General features: G+C 38.2%; 1 protein-coding gene across 1 annotated transcript in view; it reads right to left on the reverse strand.

The window, feature by feature from the left end:
• The window catches only part of LOC122667823 (outer envelope pore protein 16-3, chloroplastic/mitochondrial), a 30,246-nt gene extending 7,448 nt beyond the window's left edge, over positions 1 to 22,798 (reverse strand). Inside the window, exons 1-3 of the mRNA XM_043864266.1 lie at positions 22,716 to 22,798; positions 21,969 to 22,313; positions 9,490 to 9,686 (exon numbers count right to left, since the gene is read on the reverse strand). Coding sequence (XP_043720201.1) covers positions 9,541 to 9,686; positions 21,969 to 22,299 — 477 coding nt within the window. The 5' untranslated portion in view covers positions 22,300 to 22,313; positions 22,716 to 22,798 and the 3' untranslated portion in view covers positions 9,490 to 9,540. The remainder of the gene's footprint in view (positions 1 to 9,489; positions 9,687 to 21,968; positions 22,314 to 22,715) is intronic.
• Between the last annotated feature and the right edge of the window lie 199 nt (positions 22,799 to 22,997).

Genomic DNA, 22,997 nt, shown 5'->3' on the forward strand with positions numbered 1-22,997 from the left:
ATTACAGACTTTGTTCCAACCCCTTCCCCCCCCCCCCTCCCCCCTTTTTGCCACCAATGCTAACAGCTTGCCTTCCTCCCTACCTGAAAAATGTACATGGCATCACAGGACTTCAATAGAGCATAGGCAATTCTGAACCTTTATGAGGCTTAGATTATCTCCAAATTTGCCTCTTAAGGATAATTGTCAATGGGAACCTAGCAATGCCATTAAATGCATTCTAGTTCGAAAAAATTCTTGGAGAACATTCCACGTTAGGAATGTAGGAGAGAAGCAGCTAACCATTATGAGATCCAAGATCACAGTTTGGATACTTGCATAGAATTATGGTATCTTGGTGAAAGAAACATTTATAAAGTTGAAGATCAGATGGGCTTTAGGACAAAATAGTTTGCAAACAAAAGTTGGAAGTTTACAGTGACTCAGTGTAACCCTATTTAACGAAATTATCAAACAATATCATAAGAATAAAGAAAATCTCAAATGAGAGACAACCTCAGATTATTCACCAAAAAAGACAAGCATATAATAAAATTAAAATAAGTTAACAAAGAGCTGCTACGGTGTCTTTATGTTCCATCCTCTACCATTGTTGCCTCTCAATTTATCCCATAGTGTATTTCCCACTTGTCCTCTAATAGAAATCATCAACTACTACCTCATACTTTTTGGAGCTGAAATCAGCGCCTGTCCTATGCCCCTCTGTGATCAGCTACGATTATTTCTATATTCCATGACTTGCATTGCTCCCTCAAAGTTCCATAAAAATCTTAACTCTTTGCTGGATATGATTCCCTTTTTTCCTCTTACAAAACTTATCGCTTAACACCTACAAGATCTTAGATGTCTTATATATATATATATCACTTAATGGCTCTTTTCCAATGCGCATAGAGTGACTGCTCTTCATTTGCATGACAAGCTTCAACCAAAGATGCTTTGAGCAAATCACATCAAATTTCACCCTTTTGTCCGTTATAGAATATTAGAGTCCCTTACAGGATTATTAGGAGTGTTGCAAAACTGATTAAGAAAAAAATCTTGTTATATTCAACAATAAACATAGCACAATCACATTAGAATCTACTCAAGCACCCATTAACTCCAGAAATGGGTATTGCTTTTTATGCTTCTATAATCTGTACTTAGCTGATTGCTATACTATTGATTAACATTCTGTTGCTGTTATTTTTTTTTATTATTATTTGGCCAATTACTGAGGAGGGCCAGTCCAAAAGAAAGAAAACATGAAATAGCACACAGAAACATAATGAATTTCTCGAATCCTGACAACATAAATCCAAAGAGAATAACGATTCGAACGGTAAGAATAGATCCAGAAAATTAACGGTAAGATTAAGCAATAAGAACGAGAGAGAGAGATCAACAATCGTACCTAAGAAGGAACGGAGACGGGCACTAGTCGGTCGCGAGGAAAAGAGTTCTGCAGAGGTGGTGGTGGATGCCCCAGCAGAGAGAGAGATCACAGACCTTTTTCTAGCGCAAATGGCCTCTGCGATTGCACCTGTATCTAGTATTCGAGTCGATCCTACACGTTCCCGAGTCTCCTCCAAATTAGCGGAGGAATCGTAGAACGGGCCATTTTTTGATACAATTATAAGTCCCGGGCCAAACCTGGAAGTCTGGAACCGATTAAAATCCTCTACAGTGCAGGCATCTTGCGGTGCAATGCTGGACAGGTATGAGAGCTCAACATGTGGAAGAAGCTTCTTCCAATAGTACGAGCTCAATGCAAGACAGTTTTTTTTTTTCTTTCTCGAGTTCAACACCGTTGGATGTCGCATCATCCACGTGTCGACCTCTCAGGCCCGCACTATAGTGCACTGTAAGATCAGGGCACTATAGAGGATTTTTTTCCAAACTAGAACTGGAGCTGCCTAATGCGCATTTGGATCCTCTTGTCACTCAACTCTATAACACGCAACAAGACCTAGAGAATCACAAAATACAGTGTAAATGTTGAAGAGATAAGTGTCAACCTCGGATTGGGTAACTAATGTTTTTTTTTTTGTGTGGAAAAGATGAGATAATATTACTAAGAAATAAAGTGATATACACAGTTTTTAGTTTGAGCATATTTAGCTAGGTTAGCAGCTAGGGCTATACAAAAACTGTTTCCTTCCTTGTCAAAATATATATCTGGATAGTTGTTAGAAATATAGAATAAATCTTTAATAAGTTCCCATGGCCTTGGGGAAGTAGTTGGAGATGGAAGAACCTCGCTGATCATAGGATTAGAGCACCATATTTCTTTTATCTTCAACTCCAGAGCAGCCGCATGGTCCAAACCAGACTGAATGCTAACTAAGTCCGGTCTAATGCAATGGAGGTGGTAACAAAACCTGCAGCCAAAAAAGTAATCCGTCCTCTTATCAAAAAGATGTAAGACTATCCTGCTACTGTTAATCCAGGAATATGGTATCCTGCACAGATCAAAACAAGAAATCTAGAATTGGTAAGTTGATACAAGGAGGGAGGGAAATAACATCCTCAGTAGTAGTCAATACATCATGGGACGGAATCCGGGGAAGGGGGGGGGAGATAAATTTAAATCAGATACCCATTGTTTAATTTGATTCAAGACCCACAAGGGGTTAGGTTTGTCACCCTTAAAAATCACCTTGTTCCTAGTAGCCCAAGTGAAATAACAAGTGATAATAAAAACACTGAAAAACCAACGCAAAGACTGTTTATCAAGCAAACGGTTAAAAGCTGTAGACAGACATAAATCAAACAAACTAGGGGAAACCAGAAGTTCGGTTCTTAATCCCAGAGGTCCTACCGCCCAAATGTGCTTAACCCAATCACAAGATAAAAAAAAAAGGTGCCAGTAGGATTCGGCATAATTTCCACATAGGGCACATGAGGTGTCAATCTGAATCCATCTTGAAATAGAAGCCTTGATAGGGAGTCCTGCATTTAGAACACGTTAGAAGATTTTTTGAGTTTCCAAAACAATTTCCACCAAGAGGTGGTAAAGAAATTAGCTTGTCTAGATTTGGAAAGAAATTCAGAAGCAGCTAGTTTAGTACTGAAGCACCCACTTTTAGCCTTTAAACACCACCATCTATCATCATCATTCGACAAATTAATCAATTAAATAGAGGAAGAGCTATGAGGTGGCAAAAACTTGCAAAGTAAATCAAGATTCCAACTAGAAGGTAATCTAAAGCTATCAATCAAACAAGTTCTGTTAGCAGTCGATGGAGGCTCAAGAGAGAAGGTAGTGAGAGTACCTGGGATGGATTGAATCCATTTGTCAGTCCAGAAAAAAGTGGTTTTACCATTGCCAACTAATGTTTTAGTTGATGACATTTTATGTTTGTGTAATGACTTTGTTAATGTTTGTTTTCGTTTTTGTTACTCGTACTTTGAATGGAGAAGCCCATGTATTAGCTAAAGGGGCTTCTTTGGTCTAATTAATTCAAGTTCGATTGTCTGTGAGTTTAGACATAGACTTATGAATATGCCCTTTATGCACGGTCATCCATCCCTATTAATGGAAGACCGTGGACAACAGATTTAGACTCTATTCTAAGTCAAACTATCTAGTTTCTTAGTTTTTCCATATAAGTGTGTTTTTATTTCATTATCTGGGCTTTTCAAATCTTGATGATCATACATATTAGGATTATAACAATATTCCAATCATAAACAAATCCTAATGCTTGACTTGAAGGAATTTTTCATTTCATGTAGCTTTTAGTTCCTTGATTCTTCAAGCACATGGAAGACCGTCATCTTCTTTACTGAAGACTATCTTTACAAGTTTTTCCAATCAACATGCCTTGTTCTTCCTTCAACTGTATTTCTTCAATAGTTTCAGTATCATCTATCTTTTAGTACATTTAGCTCACACATTAGTATGCCAAAAACACCCATCACACAATGATTTTAATATCAAGAACACTTAATAAATAAATTGAACCTTCTAGTTCTAACACTATTTTTGCACCTAAAAAAGTCTTATAATTCAGGCTTTTTCTTTTGGGTGCCACTTATAATCCATCATTTGTTGTGTTTAGATCCTCTCTCTCATCCTAGACCTATACCTAAATTAATTTGTATCAGGCCTCTATAAATGACATTTGGCAAGTCAAGTCGGTCTCAAATCTTTCCCACAAGTATGCCACATAATCCCCAACTCAAGCGTCAAGTTTCAGTCTTCTTTATTCCGTATGGTTAAGACTTGAAGTTTGGTTAAAAGCAAAGACTAATTTTAAAGGGAAAAAGAACGCTACTTGGTCGCGTGGCTCCTGTGCCCAGACATAAGAGCACACAAAAGTACTATCCTGCCCCCATGAAATAAAAATTGCATCATAGGTGGGCCATATGACAGATTGACAACCCTAAAATTTGATATGTGATCAATCCATAGATTCTTTCATACATCTAACTGTTTGGGTTGACCACATTAGCTTACATATAGTCAAAATAAAGCCTAATAATACAGAGTCAGAATGTGTCATACAGTTTTTTTTATCAAAGAAGGTGGCAAATGCCCCCACCAAGCGATTTATTAAAAGAACCTACAGAAATCTTTCCTGCTCTTAAGAATAGCAAGTTGTACAATGAAAGGAGGTGGCTGAACCCACTAGACTTAAGAAACACATAAGTGTTCGCGAACGACTACTGCAGTCTTCTATGTGATTTCCCGTGCATGTCTGAGAGTTTAAGAGATTAAAACTGTGACTATCATGTAGTCTTTTGTGCAATAGATAAATAATGTTGTGTGGTCAAGAAGTTGGAAAGACATTGACTATATATTAATGACCACTTGGACTATAACCATTTATGCCAAACTCGTAAACATCTTCACTGATGTAGAGGAGGTCTAGCAGTTAGTTTTCTTGAAAATCATTAGTTTAATATTAGAGACAAAAATAGAGTTAATGCTTATACTTTGATGTTTTAGTGGTGCTCCAACAACTAGTTTCTCTTGAAAATGAAAAAATGAATTCAAATATTCAAGGGAGAAGTTAAGCTTGACTATAATGGCTAGTCTAAACAGCTAGTTCGTTTGCCTAAAAAATGATTGAATCACTTGATGTCATATATCAAATAATTAAATGCAAAAACTAAGAGCTAAATTCAATCATCTTCTTGAGTGGAGTTGATGCCATTCATTGTATAGTAGATCATATTGAAAAATTGTTATTGCTGCTGTGAATGTGTTGAAAAGCTATATCAATTTGAGAGTTTATTCCACTTATAATAATGTTGGATAGGCTATTGTGTTTATGATGAATTCCCAATTTATCTCAGTGTCATTGAGTTATGGATCTGCAAGAAACCACTTGGCACCATAGAAAAGAAGCATCGTGTAGGGACTGTCCAAGGCATTGGAGAGAGGGATCAGGAAAGTAGAGGTGTGAGACTTCATGAGTTGAACTAGTAACTTGGCTTGAGCAAGACAATTGCCATGGGATCTGTTTAAGGACTTGCTTTTTATTCGTAGTTTAATTTGTATTTTTTGGTGATATGGATGTAAATATTTGTCTTAACACACCTAATCTAGTATTAGTGGCTACTAGGGCAATAGGTAAGGCTATTAGTTTTAAGCTCACAATTGAACTCACTACTAATTTAGAAGGGTTTCTCTTTGCTTGATATAATAGTTTTTTGTTTTTTTCGACCAAAAAAAAATATAATTAATAAATAATATAATTTTATATACCGTTATTGGATCTAGATTTCTATCCAATTATACACAATCATTCTCTCTCCTTGATATTCCCCAGTTGGGGCAGTGGATTCCATGTTGAATGACTCTTCCGTTTACGATTAAACACCATGAATCCAGTATATGGTTATATAGTTTGGAACACATCAATTATTGATGTGCTAAAACCCATAATGCATAACCGCAGCGACAAAGACCTATCAGGTCAAGGAACCAATCGAATTCTATATATGCACACACCGTATGTGCACTCACACATATCTCTTGAAATCATCATTCCAAAAAACACATGATGTGACAACCATGTGAACAAGATATCCAGTGCCATCCTTAGCTAAGTTCAAATTTAGGTGATCACCTAAAGGCAACTATAGCCTGCTAATTGTCACGCAAATTAAATAAAAGTAATTAAAAATTAAGAGGATACATAAGATATTCTTGTAGATTTATGAAAATTTAAGCTTGCTTTTCAGCCACTTCCTACAATGTTTTCTCAGCTAAAATTTGACCAAGACAAGTACAAGGTCCTCCATCACATAGGGGCCTGCATGACAACACTTCTGTTTCTGGGACATGATTTTATTTCAGAAATAACTTTTTGTACTTCTGTAACTAGGCCATATTTTTAGGCAAACATGTTTGGTAACGCATAATAATTTCTATTTCTTTCTCAGGAAAGAAATAGAAACGCGCTTGTTATGCACAATAATTTCTGTTTCTAGAATTTCTATAAAATTTCATAAATGCCATTAAATACCCAAAAAATTGGTGGAGGGTGGTGGAGGTGGTGGAGGTGGTGGCAGAGGTGGTGGAGGTGGAGGTGGAGGTGGCGGTGGCGGTGGCGGTGGTGGTGGTTGTGGCAGTGGAGATGGAGGTGGAGGTGGCGGTGGTTGTGGTGGAGGTGGTGGCGGGGGTGGAGGTGGAGGTGGTGGTGGCGGTGGCGGCGGTGGAGGTAGTGGTGGCGGTGGTGGTGGTGGCAGTGGTGAAGGTGGAGGTGGCAGTAGTGGTGGAGGGGTGGTGACGTCGATGGTGGTGGTGACAGTGGTGATGGTGGTGGTAGTGGTGCCAGTGGTGCGGTGACAGTGGAGGTGGTGGTGGTGGTGGTAGTGGTAGTGGTGGAGGTGGAGGTGGAGGTAGTGGTGGCGGTGGCGGAGGTGGTGGCGGTAGTGGTGGCAGTGGTAGAGGTGGAGGAGGTGGTAGCGTCGATGGTGGTGGTGGTTGAAGTTGCATTGATGGTGGTGTTTTATTTTGAATATGAGATTACTACTTTGCCAATCAAATTAAGCATGTGCTCATTAGAGAGCAACTCTCCCCGTATTTCTTCCTTTTATTTCTGGGATAGAGAAGCTTCAAATTGGAGCTCTTTTTTTTCTATTTCTCAACAACTTTTTTGTCTCGGTTCATTCCCAAGAACAAAAAATGAACCGTTGTTAACAAACAAATTTCTCTTATTTTTTTTATTCCCAGGAACAAAAAAAAAATAGAAAAAATAAAGAAACATAAGTGTTATCATGCAAGCCTAGATGACCCATGCGTGGCATCTAATTTCTTTTTTCTTTTTGGTGTAATATGGGTAGTATAAATTAGGGGAAATTATTTTTTTATAGCCCCATTAAGCGAAGGTTTTCTTAATTGTTCAGCCCTTTAAGGAAAAGCTCTTTTGGCTAACCTGATTGTTGGATGTTCAGTTTTAGTGTACCATATAGTGGACTCTTACCCTTATATTTCCACGGTCGATCTAAGTTTCCCCAAAGCTAATAAAGTAGGATTTTATTTTAAGGGATAAAGAACGCTAACCGGTCACGCAGTGCGGCGTGTATCTGCAACCAGACATAGCCCATGCTCGAATGACCGGCACACTCCCTGGAAAAGCGGAAAGGATCAGAGGTACGCCGGTCATTTCACGCACGGCTATGTCTAGGTGCAAGTACACACTGCACTATGCGACCAGTTAGCTTTCCTTTTTGGTAGAAATAAATGGATATAAAATTAGGGAGAAAGAATGCTAACTAGTTGCGTAGTACGACGTGTATCTGCAACCAGACATAGCCATGCGCGAAATGACACACCCCTTGAAAAGGCGGAAAGGACCAGAGGTACGCCGGTGATTTCACGTGCGACTGTGTCTGAGTGTAGGTACACGCCGCACTAAGCAACCGATTAGCGTTCCTTTTCAGTAGAAATAAATGGATATAAAATTAGGAAGAACGCACGCTAACCGGTTGTGTGGCTAGCATGGATCCCACGCCTAGACACAGAAACCGTCTTACCACTTGGAAATGACCATTTTACCCCCCATGAAGTTTATGTCTTTCTATGGGGGCACGGCGGTCATTTACAGGCGACAAGGCAATTTTGTGTCTAGGCGCGGGAGGCACGCTAGACGCACGGCTGGTTAACGTTCTCTCGCCCATAAAATTAACTACAAAAGAAAGAGAATGCATTGTTTGTTACAGTCTTCCTTGTTTTAGTGTGAGTGCAAGGTTCAAAATCCAAGCATCAGACTCGGGATCGATCATGGCCGAAACCTTTCCGGATCAGGATCGGATCGATCAAAAAACCCCCCAAAATCGTTTTTTTATGGATCGGGTCATGTATCGGCCAGAGTTGGTGGGTGTTGTGATCTCGGGATCAGATCGGTCAAAATCGGTTGGTATCGGTCAGTATTGATCAAGATAATATAAAAAACTGAAAAAAAAACTTTAAAACTTTCAAAAAATAAAAAAAAATTATTCAGTTGGATCGGTCAAGGATCGGATCAGCCGATCCAACCTAGTTAGGCGATCCAATCACCGATCCAGTCAAACCTTGTTGTATCGATCAAATCTCAGGATCGGCCTCAACCGATACCAATCCGATCCGATACCTCAAACCATGGTTGAGTGGAAACGGCAAAGATGATGGAGCTATACTAACAAAGGGTCTAGCTTTACGATTAATACAAACAAGTAAATTTCTGTAGAAGTACTTTGATGTCCCACAAAATATGAAATATCACCCACGGCCATTGGATAGAGGTTTGATTGATTGTCACCCAAATTTTAAACCTCCATGTGGAAGACTTAGATTGCCCCAAAAACTTTACACTGATAAGCAACATCACAAACTTTGAATTTGAATTTGAATTTGAATGCCAACGGAGCTATCATGAGCAGGTATTTGGACCTTCTCTTAACAAAACATTACGGCAACATTTACCCAATTAATTAACCAAAACCTTATATTTTATGTGTTAAACACAAAATGGATGCATAAATTAACCTGACTGGCTTACCCATCTGAGCCAATTGGGTCTGACGCCTCTGGTTGAAGCATGTGAATCCCTCCAATACATAATTTAGGCTGAACAGACAATGAGTGCTTTTATCACAAATCAATAACAGAACAGAAGTGGTCTCATGTCTTGAAGAGAACAAAAAGGGTTCCCTGTTATATATTTATGGTTTTTTTTCTTATCCAGCCCTTCCTTTCTTCAAATTTATCACAGAATTTGAAGGGGGGAAAAAGACACTCATAATCAACTGAAAAGCAGACAACAAGATCCAGTTAAAGAAGGAATTATGCATAAGCATTCCTCTCACAATCAACTGAAAAGCAGAAAACAATATCCAGTTGATTATATCCACCAGTCGAGCAAAAAAACTAATGGAGAAACTAGATTTATTTCAGCCTCCCTTTCAGGTCTGGAATGAAGGAAGAAATACTACAAAAGAAAGCAGAGTACGGTTACAGCAAGAAGAAGCCAACCCAAGATGAGGGACAATCAACTAGTGGAGGGCTGAGACTGGGCTTCCAGGGACGCCCATTACTTCTTCACAGCAAGAACTGAGGGACAATCAACTAGTGGAGGGCCTCTTCTCGGTGGTGTACGGGTAGTACTCCTTCCCTACATCGAACCTCGTGGTTTGACCACCAAAATCAATGAGAGAAGAAGTGACAGCCAGGGCAGCTCCAGCAGAAATTGCTGTCTTGATACTCCTCCCTGTAAAATATACGTCCACAGTCAAAATAATTGACAATACTAGTTCATAAAATTAAAAAACTCACATAAAAAGTACTCAAAAATAAAATAAGGGGGGGGAGGGAGTAGGAAAGGGGGCTGATAAATAAAGATTATATGTTACAGATAAACTGGATCTCCTTATGCCAGACCACCCCCCCCCCCCCCCTTCTCTTTTCTTGCTTGTGTTGCTAACCTAGAGTTAATAATGTATCTGTCCACAATTAATATCAATAAAATCTCAGTTGCAGTTATTACAAACAATAAACATGCATTGTTGAGATGAACTAAAAACCTAAATTTTAAGTAGCTAAACGGTGAGAAGTTCTCTGAATAACGCACAGAATACCACTCTCAGACAAACATGCCAACATGCCATGAACTTGTTCACTATTATGCCCAATGAAATATCTTGAAAATAAATTATCACAGGCAACTTGATTGGTTCTATGAGCTACAAGGGTAGAGAGAAAAACTGGTACCAAGAGACAGGTTAATCCATTGCGGCAAGAGCAACAGATCCAATTCACCATATGCTGATAACAACGATGATTGTTCAGTGACTCAATGTTACTCAGACCATCATCCACAGAACAAACGATAACATCCACATTATAAGATCAAGTGATCAATTATTGGTACAGCTTATATAATCACACTAAGGAATTGTCAATAGCAAGAAAGCTGATTTGTATTTAGCCAAATATACTTAAGTAAACTGAATAACTTATAACCAATATTTAAAAAAAAAAAAAGGCAAAGTAGGGAAAATCATGAGCACCTGGGATGGGATACCACGTCCTGGGATGATATTGGGAGCCTGAACCTCATGCCATTAATTATGGATGACTTGAAAGGACTATGGAACGAAGTCTCACGCTGTATCCCTTTTACCATGACATTGTTTTGATCAACAAGTGATGCAGATTTATCACCAAACTGGACTTCTTTTCTTAGGAATAAGTCTAGGGTTGGGTTATATACATGTTGAGCCTTGATCCCATGGGTTTCCAATATAATAGGTCACTTTTATGGACCTAAAGTATGGGTACTAGGGTTGCATACGGGATTAGCTGTTTTAATTCCTTAATTTTACTTTAATGTAATTAGTGGTCATCTACGTTAACAAGACCAGAGAGGAGGTAAAATGTCAGATGCTTTAGAATCTAAGGGTTTCAAGTCGAGCTAAAATAGAAAATATGGAATTCAACTTTAATTCTGTCATTGCAGTAAGGATCAACATTCAATGCAATGAAGAGGATGTTGTCTACAAAGTAAAACTTTGAAGATGAAAGTGGAGAGGTTCTAACATTCCAGTGAAACAAAAGTTAAACTTCTTTAAGTAATGATATGGTGCAAGTTAAAAGTACTAAGAGAACAAAGAAGAACCAGAAACGACTTGGATTGAAGTGCTGAGAAAAGATATTAGAGCCTATGAATTAACAAAATAAAAGGTCCACATGGAATGGCAGAATATGATGGGATTTGTATAACTGACACCAAGTAGTTGGAAAACACTTAGGAGAGGAATAATTTAAAGTTCAATAGGGTTAAAACTATATTTACTTGTGATTTAGTATTACTAAAACCACAAGGCTCAATGTTCTTAGTTACGCACCCCATCCCCATCCCCCGAAAGAAAAAAACCCCAATGCTCTTCAAAAGATACATAACATGCAGCAGGAAAAAACAAAAAAATCAATCATGGCGAGGAAAAACCATCAAAGACAAGAGTTACATGGCAATAAAGACTGGCTAGGACATTCAGCTCACTTTACTCTCTAACTCATATATCTACGAGTACTTGCAATTTTGCAAAGTCAAAGAAGAGATGTAGCCTCAACCTGTGTATATTTGAGAAAAGAATCTTTCACTCAAGACTCACTGGAGGTTGATAACTGGCTTATGAGATTGACCATTTGATTTTCAGAATTACATTTTTGATTCACTGCAGGTTGATAACTGGCTTATGAGATTGACCATCTGATTTCCAGAATTATCTTGATCTTTGGAGCCAAGAGTTTCCAAAACTAGCCATATCTCGTTGATTTCAAACCTATAAAGACTATTCTGCTTCAATCACTTCTTCCTCATGGAGTTTAACTCATGGTTCGAGAACTTGCGAGATCTCGCCGAGTTTCTCGGTTTTGTGAGATCCCAAGACGAGATGCCATACGCATTCTAAAATTACACTTTCTCGGCGAGATCTCGGTATTGTCTCGGTACACATTTTTTCCAGTTTTTTTTTTAGTTTTAAAAGCTCAATATCTCGCCGAGATCTTGGTATCGGGTTAGAACATGGTTTTTACCCATTTTAATTGCCCATTTGACCCATGTGCCCATTTTTATTAATAGAGGGCAATGGACAGAACTCGGAAATGTCAATAGTTCTGTCCATAGCTCTCTAAACAAAGGGGAAAACACTCAAACAACTCTCTCCCTCAAATTTCTTCCTCTTTCTTTCAAATCTTGGGTGGATTGCATTGTTTGAAGTGAGATTCAAGTGCTAAAGTGAAGATTCAACTCCAACAGTCCAAGAATCATCACCTATTTGTAGGATTCCAAAGTAAAACTCATATTTGGACTTGTTTTTTGGCAAATCTGGGCATGCCATTGTGTTTAAATGGCCTGAAATAGGCTGGATACCAAGTTTCAGACCCAAAATATGTGTAACACCCACCAAGTTGGGGGTCCGAGTCAAAAAAAAAAAAAATGCAGCAACTCGGCGAGATCTAGACTCGACTCGGTTTCTGGCTTGGCCGAGATGCCACCGAGACCCGAGTCTTAGAACCTTTAACTTAATACGAAAGGCCTGAGCATAGGGAAACAAGAGCCTACTGGAGGTGGAGGGTTAATACATGATGCTGATGGTGCTTCATTTATGTTTTCTGTTGCCTTCTAGTACGGCACCAATAACAATTTTGGAAGAAATCTTAGCCATTTGACAGGCGAAAGGAATTGTGGAGATCCTGGACTCCACAAAGTGATGTGGAGTGTGAAACCATGGTTTTAAACCTTGGTCGAAACTGTCTCGATTTGGCCTGCTACTTTTTAAAAAATCCCATGTTTCGACATGTTTTGACCGAGATGTTGGTAATTTCGCAAGTTTCGATACTTATGCCCATTGAAACTAGAGGAAACCTGGCTCTAAACCAGGACAGACACTTATTTATGCCTAATATCATTTAAGTTTTTTATATTTATTTACTTAAGATATTATTCATTAATAAACAAATACCACCTATTTGAATCCAATAAAAATAGTTAAAAAATCAAATTCCAAAAGGGTAAAAAGTCAACCCCAAGTTCAAGAACAAAAATTGGATTTTCGGCGGTAGGTGCAATTTTCATCTTTTAAATGTTGGGGGTTTTCTCAAATCTATAAATTCCATAAATCTTAATATAGTAAACATTGCTTAAAAACCAAAAGTGCAGTAAAATATTCATTTGTTTTGGTGTCTAAAAAAACATTTTCATTCAGAGTGATTTCAACAGCATTCACGCCTACCAAATTTTTTTGACCTTACATAACAAAGCTTTCAAACAAATACAAGATTGCTTAAATCTGATTTATATTGAAAGAGTTATGTCTTGGTCAAACTTGGGTCAATAACTATGATGTCAATAACCACAAGTACCATTTTGAGTGTTTTTTTTATGAAAATAGTTAATGCATTGTGTTTAGAATGTCAAAATAGACTGTATACAAAAAACCAGAGCAAAAAATGCATTTCTGGGCCTTGAAACCACAAACTCGAGTTGGCTGGGAAAAAATCCCTGGTTTCGACCAGTGTTGCCGAGTTTTAGAACCTTGTGTGAAACTCAAGTGGTATCTGTTCAAGACTCGTGTATTCCCTCCTGTAAAGTGGTGTGGTCCAGAGTCATTATCTAGAAGATCACAGAGGGAGGGACGACTGAGATGTGAGAAACAAGATCAAAATTGAACTTAAGAAAACTCAGAAATTAATGCAATTTGAGAGGAAAAACCAGTTATGTATAGTATTTTTCAAACACTACCCAGGGATGGTATTTATGGGTAAATAGTTTTTAAAGTTCAGAAACATGATAGAAACAAGGGATGGTGAATCAGGGGGAGTAAATAAAGCTATAACTCCCTAAATACCACTTGAATTAAGCTGGTGACGCAGATCAATCAAGTCTAATGGACTTGATTGGCCTGCAGATAATGGACCCATTACTGGAATGGATAGATATGGGCCAGATCTGATGATGCAGATAAAACACAAAATTGGGCTTATTATAGTGGAAACAAGCCTCAAGTTGAGTTATATATGTGTTTTGGCCTTTGGTCCAATGGTTTTATGGGCCTAAAATATATGTAGGAGGTAGGAATATGGGATTTACTTTATTAGTATAGTTTGAATCTTTTATTTCTTATTTGATTGTCATTAAAGTATTTTAGTTTGGCTGGATTAGGTCTCTATGAGTACACCTTGTTTTAAATTTTTTACTTTATTTTAGGCCGAGCTTTAGTAGCAGTAGACTACCTCCAAGGTAGGCTGGAGGAGTTTTAGGCCTACTTTTTAAGTTATATATATAAGAAACATAAGGCCTATGCCTTGTACATGAGTTTGATGAATGGAAATCGATCTTAGCTCTTTAGTTCTGTGAGATTCAGAACACCTATTTACTGTGAGATGCAGTGAAACCCGAAGCCCTTGGTGGGAATGTGGGATGCCAAGTTAGTGATTCAGGTGGGATTCCTGAAGCACATATCATATCCTTCTTTCTCCTTCTTCTTCTATATCTCACATCCATTGAACAGCAGGTCAGTATTTACTTACTATTTTCTGTGCACCATCCTTTTTGGCTTAATTATTGATACTTGAAGGTTAATCTGATTTGCTGCGTAACTGTTTAATATTCTCCTAAGATTCTGGAATCGATTCAAGCATAACAATCCTTTTTTTTTTTTTTCCTGTTTCTTGAATTCCTATTCCAACAAGGAATTCTCTGAAACTTAACATCTAACCGTTGAATTTCAATTCTGCTTTCACACATACCAATCGGTTACTGTTCTGAACAGTCCTACATACCCAAAATTTCATCTTTGAATTGCTTTCTAGTTTTCCTGATTCATGTTGAATTTCAAATTCATGTTCTGTTTCTACTTATGTATTCAAATTTCTGCATATCTATATATCTGTTTTATTGTGTTAAAATCTTATTCCTGAATTGGATTGTCCAGATTCCCCATCATTCTCAATTTGAGAAGTCCTCCTTCAAGTAGGAAACTTCAAAACTTAAGAATCTGACCATTGGATTGGGCCTGAATTTTAATATTATATTTTCCTACCTAGACAGAGCACTTGACCTAATTTTCAGCCAGATCAGATCCTTTAATTTTCTGTTACTGTTATTTTCCTGCAATCTGATTTCTAAACCTGTTACTGCGATTCTGGTTCATTTTAGATTTCTGAACTTGATCATGTAAGGCTTCTAAAAATCCATAAAATGGTATCAAAGCCATGGCAAGCACTGAGTTTGTTTTGGATTTCTGAACTTAATCATTTAAGGCTTCTAGAAATCCATAAAATGGTATCAAAGCCATGGCAAGCACTGAGCCAAGGGCTTCTGACCCAGTCAGCAAACAAGACACATTCCATCAGATTTAGCTGAGATGATCAGAGAACAATCTGATAGGATGACTGCCCTAGAACAACAGCATGCTGATTCTAGTCCTCACCCTAAACCTGATAATTTTGAAAATCTCAGAACTGATGAGGGATTACAGCTCATTCTATTGCACATAATATTAATACCATGACAGTTGGGAGAGGACCACAAAGTGTACCTAAACATCGGCTCTCGTTAGAGGATACTTTGTGTTTTATATGTTAGTTTGAATAATACTATAACGGACTGATGATACCCAAAATGTTAAGCTCGAGTTGAAAGAATACAATGGGAAACTCGATCCCCAAGTATTCTATGACCGGCTCTCTTGTCTGGATGACTACTTTGATTCGTTTTTTATTGGTATCTAATTACCCAAAGGCTGGGATTAGAATAACCAGCACGTGAACTCAGAAGAACTAGTAGCTGCAGGTCAAAACAAGATATAGACAGGTTAGCTCGTAATTGCTAAAATTAATGGCCTGATTCTAGAACTGAAATAGAGTATAAGAGTTATCAACCAGAAACCAGAATATGAAACTAATAGCGGACAGAACAGAGTAGAAATTATTTGAATGGTTGAAGCCCGAGTCAGACAGAACAGCACTAGAATGAGCAGGGATCAAACAATGCAGAAACTGACCTGAGAAGATGTAGCAACAAAAGAAAATAGAATGAAGGAGGAGGATATGTTAGGCCTCTCACCTAACTGTGGAGAAGGAATCCCACCAACTCCAGCCTTGGCATCCCACCAAAGTTTCCCTACTGCATCCCACAGTTGAGAAGTTTTGAATCGCACAGTACCATGCTGTTTCTCACAGAAATCAGCAAGCATATGCTTAACAAATAGTTCAACTTGTGGGGTAGTATAATCCCCTATTTCTTTATTTATAACCTTGCAACAGTACAAAAAAAATAGAAATTCTTCATGTACAAGCAAGAGAGTTCTAGAGAAAACAAAATATAAGATTTTTAGACTACATACTAAAAAAGAAAACGAACACTAATCCCATATAGGCCTTAGATCCCTAATATTTGGGCTTACAGAATTGGCCAAGGTTCAAGGCTTCGGTTTCGAGTCTAGTTTCTACCAGGCTCAAAACCGAAATTTCGGCCAAAACTTGTACCTTTTTTTTTTCAAGTTTCGATGTATGGTTTAGGGGGCCAAATGGTCAAATTAGGTCCTGAAATTTGTAGGGCACCCTATTTTAGGCCATTTAAACATAGAGGAACCCTTAGATTTTGAAAAATACACCCAAAATGGTAGTTTATCTTCAGACCCCAGGTTGGTAGCGCTGTACACATTCTATAACATGGCCTATTCCACACAATGTTTACTACTAGAACACATGTATTTCAAGTAAAACAATTTAAATATGCATTAGAAATGAATAGACATCATATTATAAACCATTTCATAAATCATACATCAAACATTGTTTAAAACAGTCAAATATATTGGAGTCAACAATAGTGCAATACAAGCAATGTCACCCCTATGCCCATCCTATAATCCTAGACTCCTAGTATTGAAACAATTGTCGGGCCAGATCAATACTACCAGAATGTTGCTATGTTAAATCAAGTTTTCCTCCAACTGAATTACAAAAGCTGGCCATGTCATAGTCATAGTTCAAGATCTCGTCTCGTCTCGCCATTTCGGGCAGGTCGAGATTTCTGAAATATTTGAAATTTACCGAAATATGGTATTTTTTTCTGCCATATTTCGGCAGTCCATCTCGGTGGGTTTTTGGCCATATTAAGGCCTGATACTTCATATACACCCTTATTTAAGCTAAATAAACACATTTAAACATTCATATTGCAAAAAAAATGAACTCAAAGTGGTGTTTTGGGTTTGAACCCTGGATTGACAGTTCACGGTCAGACCCTGATGTATAAATAGCCAAATACACATTGTTTAAGTAATATACCGAAATTTCGGCGAAATCTCACAAAATATATCAAAATTTCACGAAATATACCGAAATTTGGACCTTTTTCATTTTGTATGGTCATCTCGTCGCAGCAATGTCGACATATCCGAAATATCGGCGATATATCGCGAGATTTTGAACCATGGTCATAGCATAGCAGAAGAAACGCTCGAAGTCGTCCACAACTCTATAAATGGAATCGTCAACGCACACGAGGTACCCTAACCTAGGGTATATATCTCTGAATCATAAGGTACTCGATCGAGAGCCATTAATACTGGATGTTGTGTAGAACCGGAACCAGCACCAGCATGTATGGCTGGGGAACCGGGCATCCGAAGATGTTGTCCACAAAATCTAACCCGGTGTGCGACTAACCCTCATACTCAGAGGCAGAGGTAATGATGATGAAGACCTAAACTACCCAAACCAACCATACCCAATATAGTCGGAACCGGTGCTCCCCGTGCCATATACACATGATGGTGCACGCCACTTCCCCCCATGCGTACCACTCTCCACCATACTCGGGCCTCTATGGGTGTAAGTCAAGCTTCTAACATTGACGTCCATGGACTCCATGCTATCATGCTCCTCGTCCAGTGGTGGTATGAATCAACAATGCATGCCTCTCGAGTAGTCTACATGTGTGGGGGCATGTGCATCGTGGTCCTCATCCTATGTGGCATGAGTGAACTGAGTCTCACTTGAAGTTCCTTCAAACACGGTAAACTCGAAATGAAGTTCCTCCCAGCTAAGGACCTTCTAGTAATCAAGCTTCAGTAGACAGCAAGATCTTTTCTCCTCCAGCGCGTTACGTTAGATGGTCTCCTTGGTCCTTGTCCAAATTCAACGGAGTCAAAGTTTTTTTTCAGCGGATAATTGATGCAGTAGCACTTGACTGGTTGGATCAGCATGACCAAGTTTGGAAACCCAAACCCAAATAGAACTAGTCCAAGCTAGGTTTGGTCCAACACGGGTTGGAAGTAGTTTAGTTATTCTTTGTCTTTTATTTGTTTTGAGTTGGATATGTAGGAATAAGCTAGTTAGTCTTAGAGTTCGAGTAGGACATAGAATTTGTTTGCAAGTTAGTTTCAGTTTCATATTCAAATTAGGCTTCATTGATCTTTGTTTATTCAAACTTTGTATCCCAACGATGGAACAAAGAATTGAATAGAAAAATTGAATTGGGTTTTGCTCATGTGAGTGTGTGATTATGTAATTCTAACCCTCCCCTACAACTCTGAGATCCCATCTTAGATTGCTTCTCTTCTCTAACCGGCCCTCCACCAACAGAAGGAGACCTCCACACACTTCAGCAGAAGATCTCACAGTAAAGGGCATATTTTTCCCTGACAAGTCCCTCAGTCTTGAAGAAATTCGCAATCTTGTAAGACCGTTCGCAAGACTAAAGCAGACCACGTGTCTGTCCAACGACTCTTTGTTAGCGATCATATTTTTTACCATTGGAGCCTCAACAGCTATATTTTTCACCGTTGGAGGCCAGCACATCTGCACTCCTCAGCGGTTGTTTCAAAGGGTGGTTTAAGCTTATTTGAGCTAGTCTTTTGGGAATCACTTGAGGCCTAGACTGGGACTTTGGATCCAAAATAGAATACCTTTAACAATTCTTGAGCTAACAACACCAGTATTCTTTGTGCTTTGACTGAATCATTGCCTTTGGACTTCATTTGTTTGTGAGAGATTGTAATTGTAACTTGTGATTTTGCCTTTTTAGAGGTTTTTACTTTCTTCTCTTGCAAAAGAGTGTTGATACATTGTGTGAAAGACATAACTACATAAGAACAGTTACATGGTGAATGAACTAAAGGTTGGGAGCGAGCCAGTCGGAAAACAGTTGGTTTGTGTTGAGCCATTAAGAAAAACCTCAAGGTTTGGTGTTGAGCAACTTGGAAAAAACCCAAGCGTTTGTAGTGAGCGAAGGAAAACTACTTGTCAGAGTTTAATTGCTACATAGAAAGCAATTGAGAGTAAAAAACCAAGGTACTAGAATAGCTCGTAGGAGAGTGCATGCAGGCAAGTTTGTCAAACCACTATAAAATTGTTGTCTTTCTCCTTTGCACATTTTCACTTTTCCTTACTTCTTGATTTTTTTGAACTCTAGCTTTAATTTATAGAAACTCAATGCACCCCATCTTGGGATAGCCTCCGGCCCTACAAAAACAAAACCCAAATAAGGACTCTAACTAAACTAATGAAGTAAATCCCTTATTCTTACATCCTACCCACATTTTACGCCCATCAAAGTGGCCCATTACAATGAATATCCATTAGACCAAAGGCGCAACAAGTATAAAACCCAACCCAAGGCTTATTTCCACTTAAATAAGCCCACTTCTGCGTTTTATCTGTATCACATGTACTTCAGCTATTGAGGAAGTAAATTATTGCTTGCCACTGCCATGTTTGAGATTGCTCTCAGAAACCTTAAAGGAGCAATACTTTCTAACCATTGGTATGAGACCTACATAATACTTCATCATTTCCATTTATCTTACTACAATTTTTAAATGGAGCATCCTTTTGATTTTATTTTCAGGCTATAAATGTAGCTTTCCAAACCCCAGTTGATTACAAGTAACAAACTTCACCCCATTCGATTTTGAAATCCCTCGTTTAAAACCCAAAATGCGTTATTAATCTCATCTATTCCTCACTCATCCAATGTCTTTCACCCATAGAGCCCATCATCCTATCACAAAGTGACTTGATTCCTTGCATTCCTAGAAAACCCTAATTCTTCTTAGCTATTTTCTCTGTCCAGCACCTCAAACTCTTATTCAATCAGTCAGCAATAAAAGTATATAACCCATCTCTCTCTTCAAAGTTTAAAACATTAACTTGAATCCAGGCCATCCAACATCACCATTCCAATACAAGAGGATCTATGAATCTGGAATGACCCACCAGCCACCCATTGATAACTCCTCAAAATTGACCAGCAAGAATTAGCAATGGAGATGACTCTAACTCCATGAGATCAGTTTTGGTAAGGAAATTTTAAACTAACAAATATTACTTCACAACCTGCAGAACTTCCCCCAAAATCAGTCAAGACCTGCAGACAGCAGTAAAACTGAAACATTGTTTCCAATGATTCCACATCCACCTTAACAGGAACCATCCATCAGAATATTAAGCACCATGCCTGAACCAAAGCTGAAGACATGGAGAGAAGAAGCTTAAGAGAGCACTATGATGTAAATGGTCCTCACCAAATCATGGTTTAAAATCTCTGCTGTTATGAAATGGGGAGAGTGTCCATTTGTGTAAGTTTAAAATGGCATAAATAGGTACCCAGATTGTGTTCTGAAACCCTGACACCACATTAATTACCCTCATAGGAAACATCTCCTCGATTTGGAAGAGCACTGAAAACAATTCCTATATTTTCTGATGATAATGGATACATGGCACATATCATTCTCTCCATAAAAAATGAAACTATATACTTCTCATAATCTTGTGGACATGACAGTTTCTAACAATCCACCTAATAGCTTGTCTGAAGCCAGTGTAGTTATAATTAAGAAAGATCATTATATCAAACCTGTCTCCCACCTACTACCTCAATCTAAATTCTAAAATCCATTGGTTGCCCAGAAGTGCTAATGCATTAGCTGAGGACTTGGCAAAAGGGAGGGTAATCTGGCCAAGAATATTTTTTGCAAATGCTATCCCTTCGTCGGTATTTTCTAGTGTTCGGATGGGTGCTGTCCTTGTCTTGAGTTAATTCTTTGAGTTTTTCCCTTTTTGGAGGGTACTTATGTTATAATACTGTTGTACTACTCATTCTTTTAATAAACTGTTATTTATCCCAAAAAAAAAAAGGATCATTTTGGGATTCAATGACATTTTACTGGTCATTGGGATTGCCTGTTTCTCCTTTCTTTATTTCGATTAACTTACTCAGATAGAAAGAAGACAAGAGTCGCAAGACACTTATGGAAGCGCACACCCTATCAAGAATTTTATGCTGCTTCCAATGCAATCAAAGATGAGAATGCTAATGAGGTGCCCATTCAATGTCCATTAACAGCCACATTACTCCAACTACAGACACATGAGAGCAAATTACATCCAGATACCCAAAGTAGTACATCAAATATGCATAACTCAAATAATTACTCTAACAACTTGAAATATTGCCCTAATTTAAATTTTTCCTTTTTTGTAGTCAAGGAAACTGCTGTAGTAACAGCGTAACACACTTAGCATTTGAAACATTTTGCTTGAAAAACTCTAAGCTGAAAAAGTAGTAAATTTTAGCTAACTTAATCATATGTATTTGTCGTAGATGCTAATTTGAGTTGGTTATTTATATAGATGACTTTATTTTTATCTGATTTTTATTCTACTTAATTTTATTCTTTTATATTTATTCGATTTTCAATTCACCAATTTTTGGGCATTTTGAATGGCTAATCCTCCATTTCATCAATAGAAAACACCCGATAGGAAGCCCTGATTTGTGAATGAACATCCAACAAATTTAGATCACTATGAACAGTTTTTAGAACAGACCAAAATTATTAAGTTACTCAACTGTCTCTCAGTCATCAGTCCAGATAAGAAACTTCAGGTCTGGACAGTAATAAATCCCACATGGTTACCACCATAAGCTCAAAATCAAGAAATACCCCCATTTAAAAATGACACAGATCCTTACCTTTGAAACCCAAAACGGTGGCTCCAGCAACAAATCCACCCACAGCTCCATTAACAAAGTCTCTCTTCATCCTGTACTTCTGAACCATCTGGTCCACGCCAATATAAACCCCTCCAATTGCAGCAAAGGTCAAACCATGGTTACCCATCATCTTCAGAGTCCTTATCAGGCCAGGAAGCGCAACATTTCTCTCAACACGAGGCACATCGTGCCAAGTCGCAACAATTGTTCCCCAAATAGTCCCAGCAACTAAGCCCGAAGTCGCACCCTTGATCGTCTTCATCGTTGCAGTGTCATTATCCTCTAAATATCTCATTTCTGAAGGATCCATGGTTCTCTTCTAACTGAAAAAACAAAAACAAAAAAAAATGATCCAAAAACGCTACAAACACATAATCATAAGAATATGGAAGAGAAAAATACAGTTAATTTAAACACTACTCAGAGCAGATCCTCGCAAATTTACGAAAGGGGAGAAACCCATCAAATTCAAAAAGTGCGCATTAATCAAGATTTCAAAATAAATCCAGAAATCGATGAGAGATATGAACAGAATTCAATTTGTGATATTCGTGAAAATTTTCACTTAATTTATCATTGGACTTGAAAGACTCCAAATGATTCAATTACAGGAGAATCCATTCTACATATTATGAGATTCCATTCTACATAACAGAACCGATAAACTTTTTGCAATTAAATTTTGAGAGAATGAAAAATTACAGGTGATAAGGAAGAAATTCCAAACCAAAGAAAGAGCTCCAAATTTCGATTCCACTGTCCACCGAAACCAAAGAACGCTGGTCTTCGCTTACGAAACTGCCCTAAACTTATATGAGTGCGCTTACCCTGAGATATGCAGCAAACCAGGTGACCCGATTACCCACCCAAAGCAGGCCTTTGCGCTGTTGTATGTACGATTTTCGGGAGCATGACCGATCGAAGGATGGAAAAATAAACCTATGTGGTTTAAAGCAACACATGTTAGATAAAATATAAAGATTTTAAAACCTGAACCGGGTCCTATCG

Source organism: Telopea speciosissima, chromosome 7 (genome assembly GCF_018873765.1).
Source record: "Telopea speciosissima isolate NSW1024214 ecotype Mountain lineage chromosome 7, Tspe_v1, whole genome shotgun sequence".
NCBI lineage: Eukaryota > Viridiplantae > Streptophyta > Magnoliopsida > Proteales > Proteaceae > Telopea > Telopea speciosissima.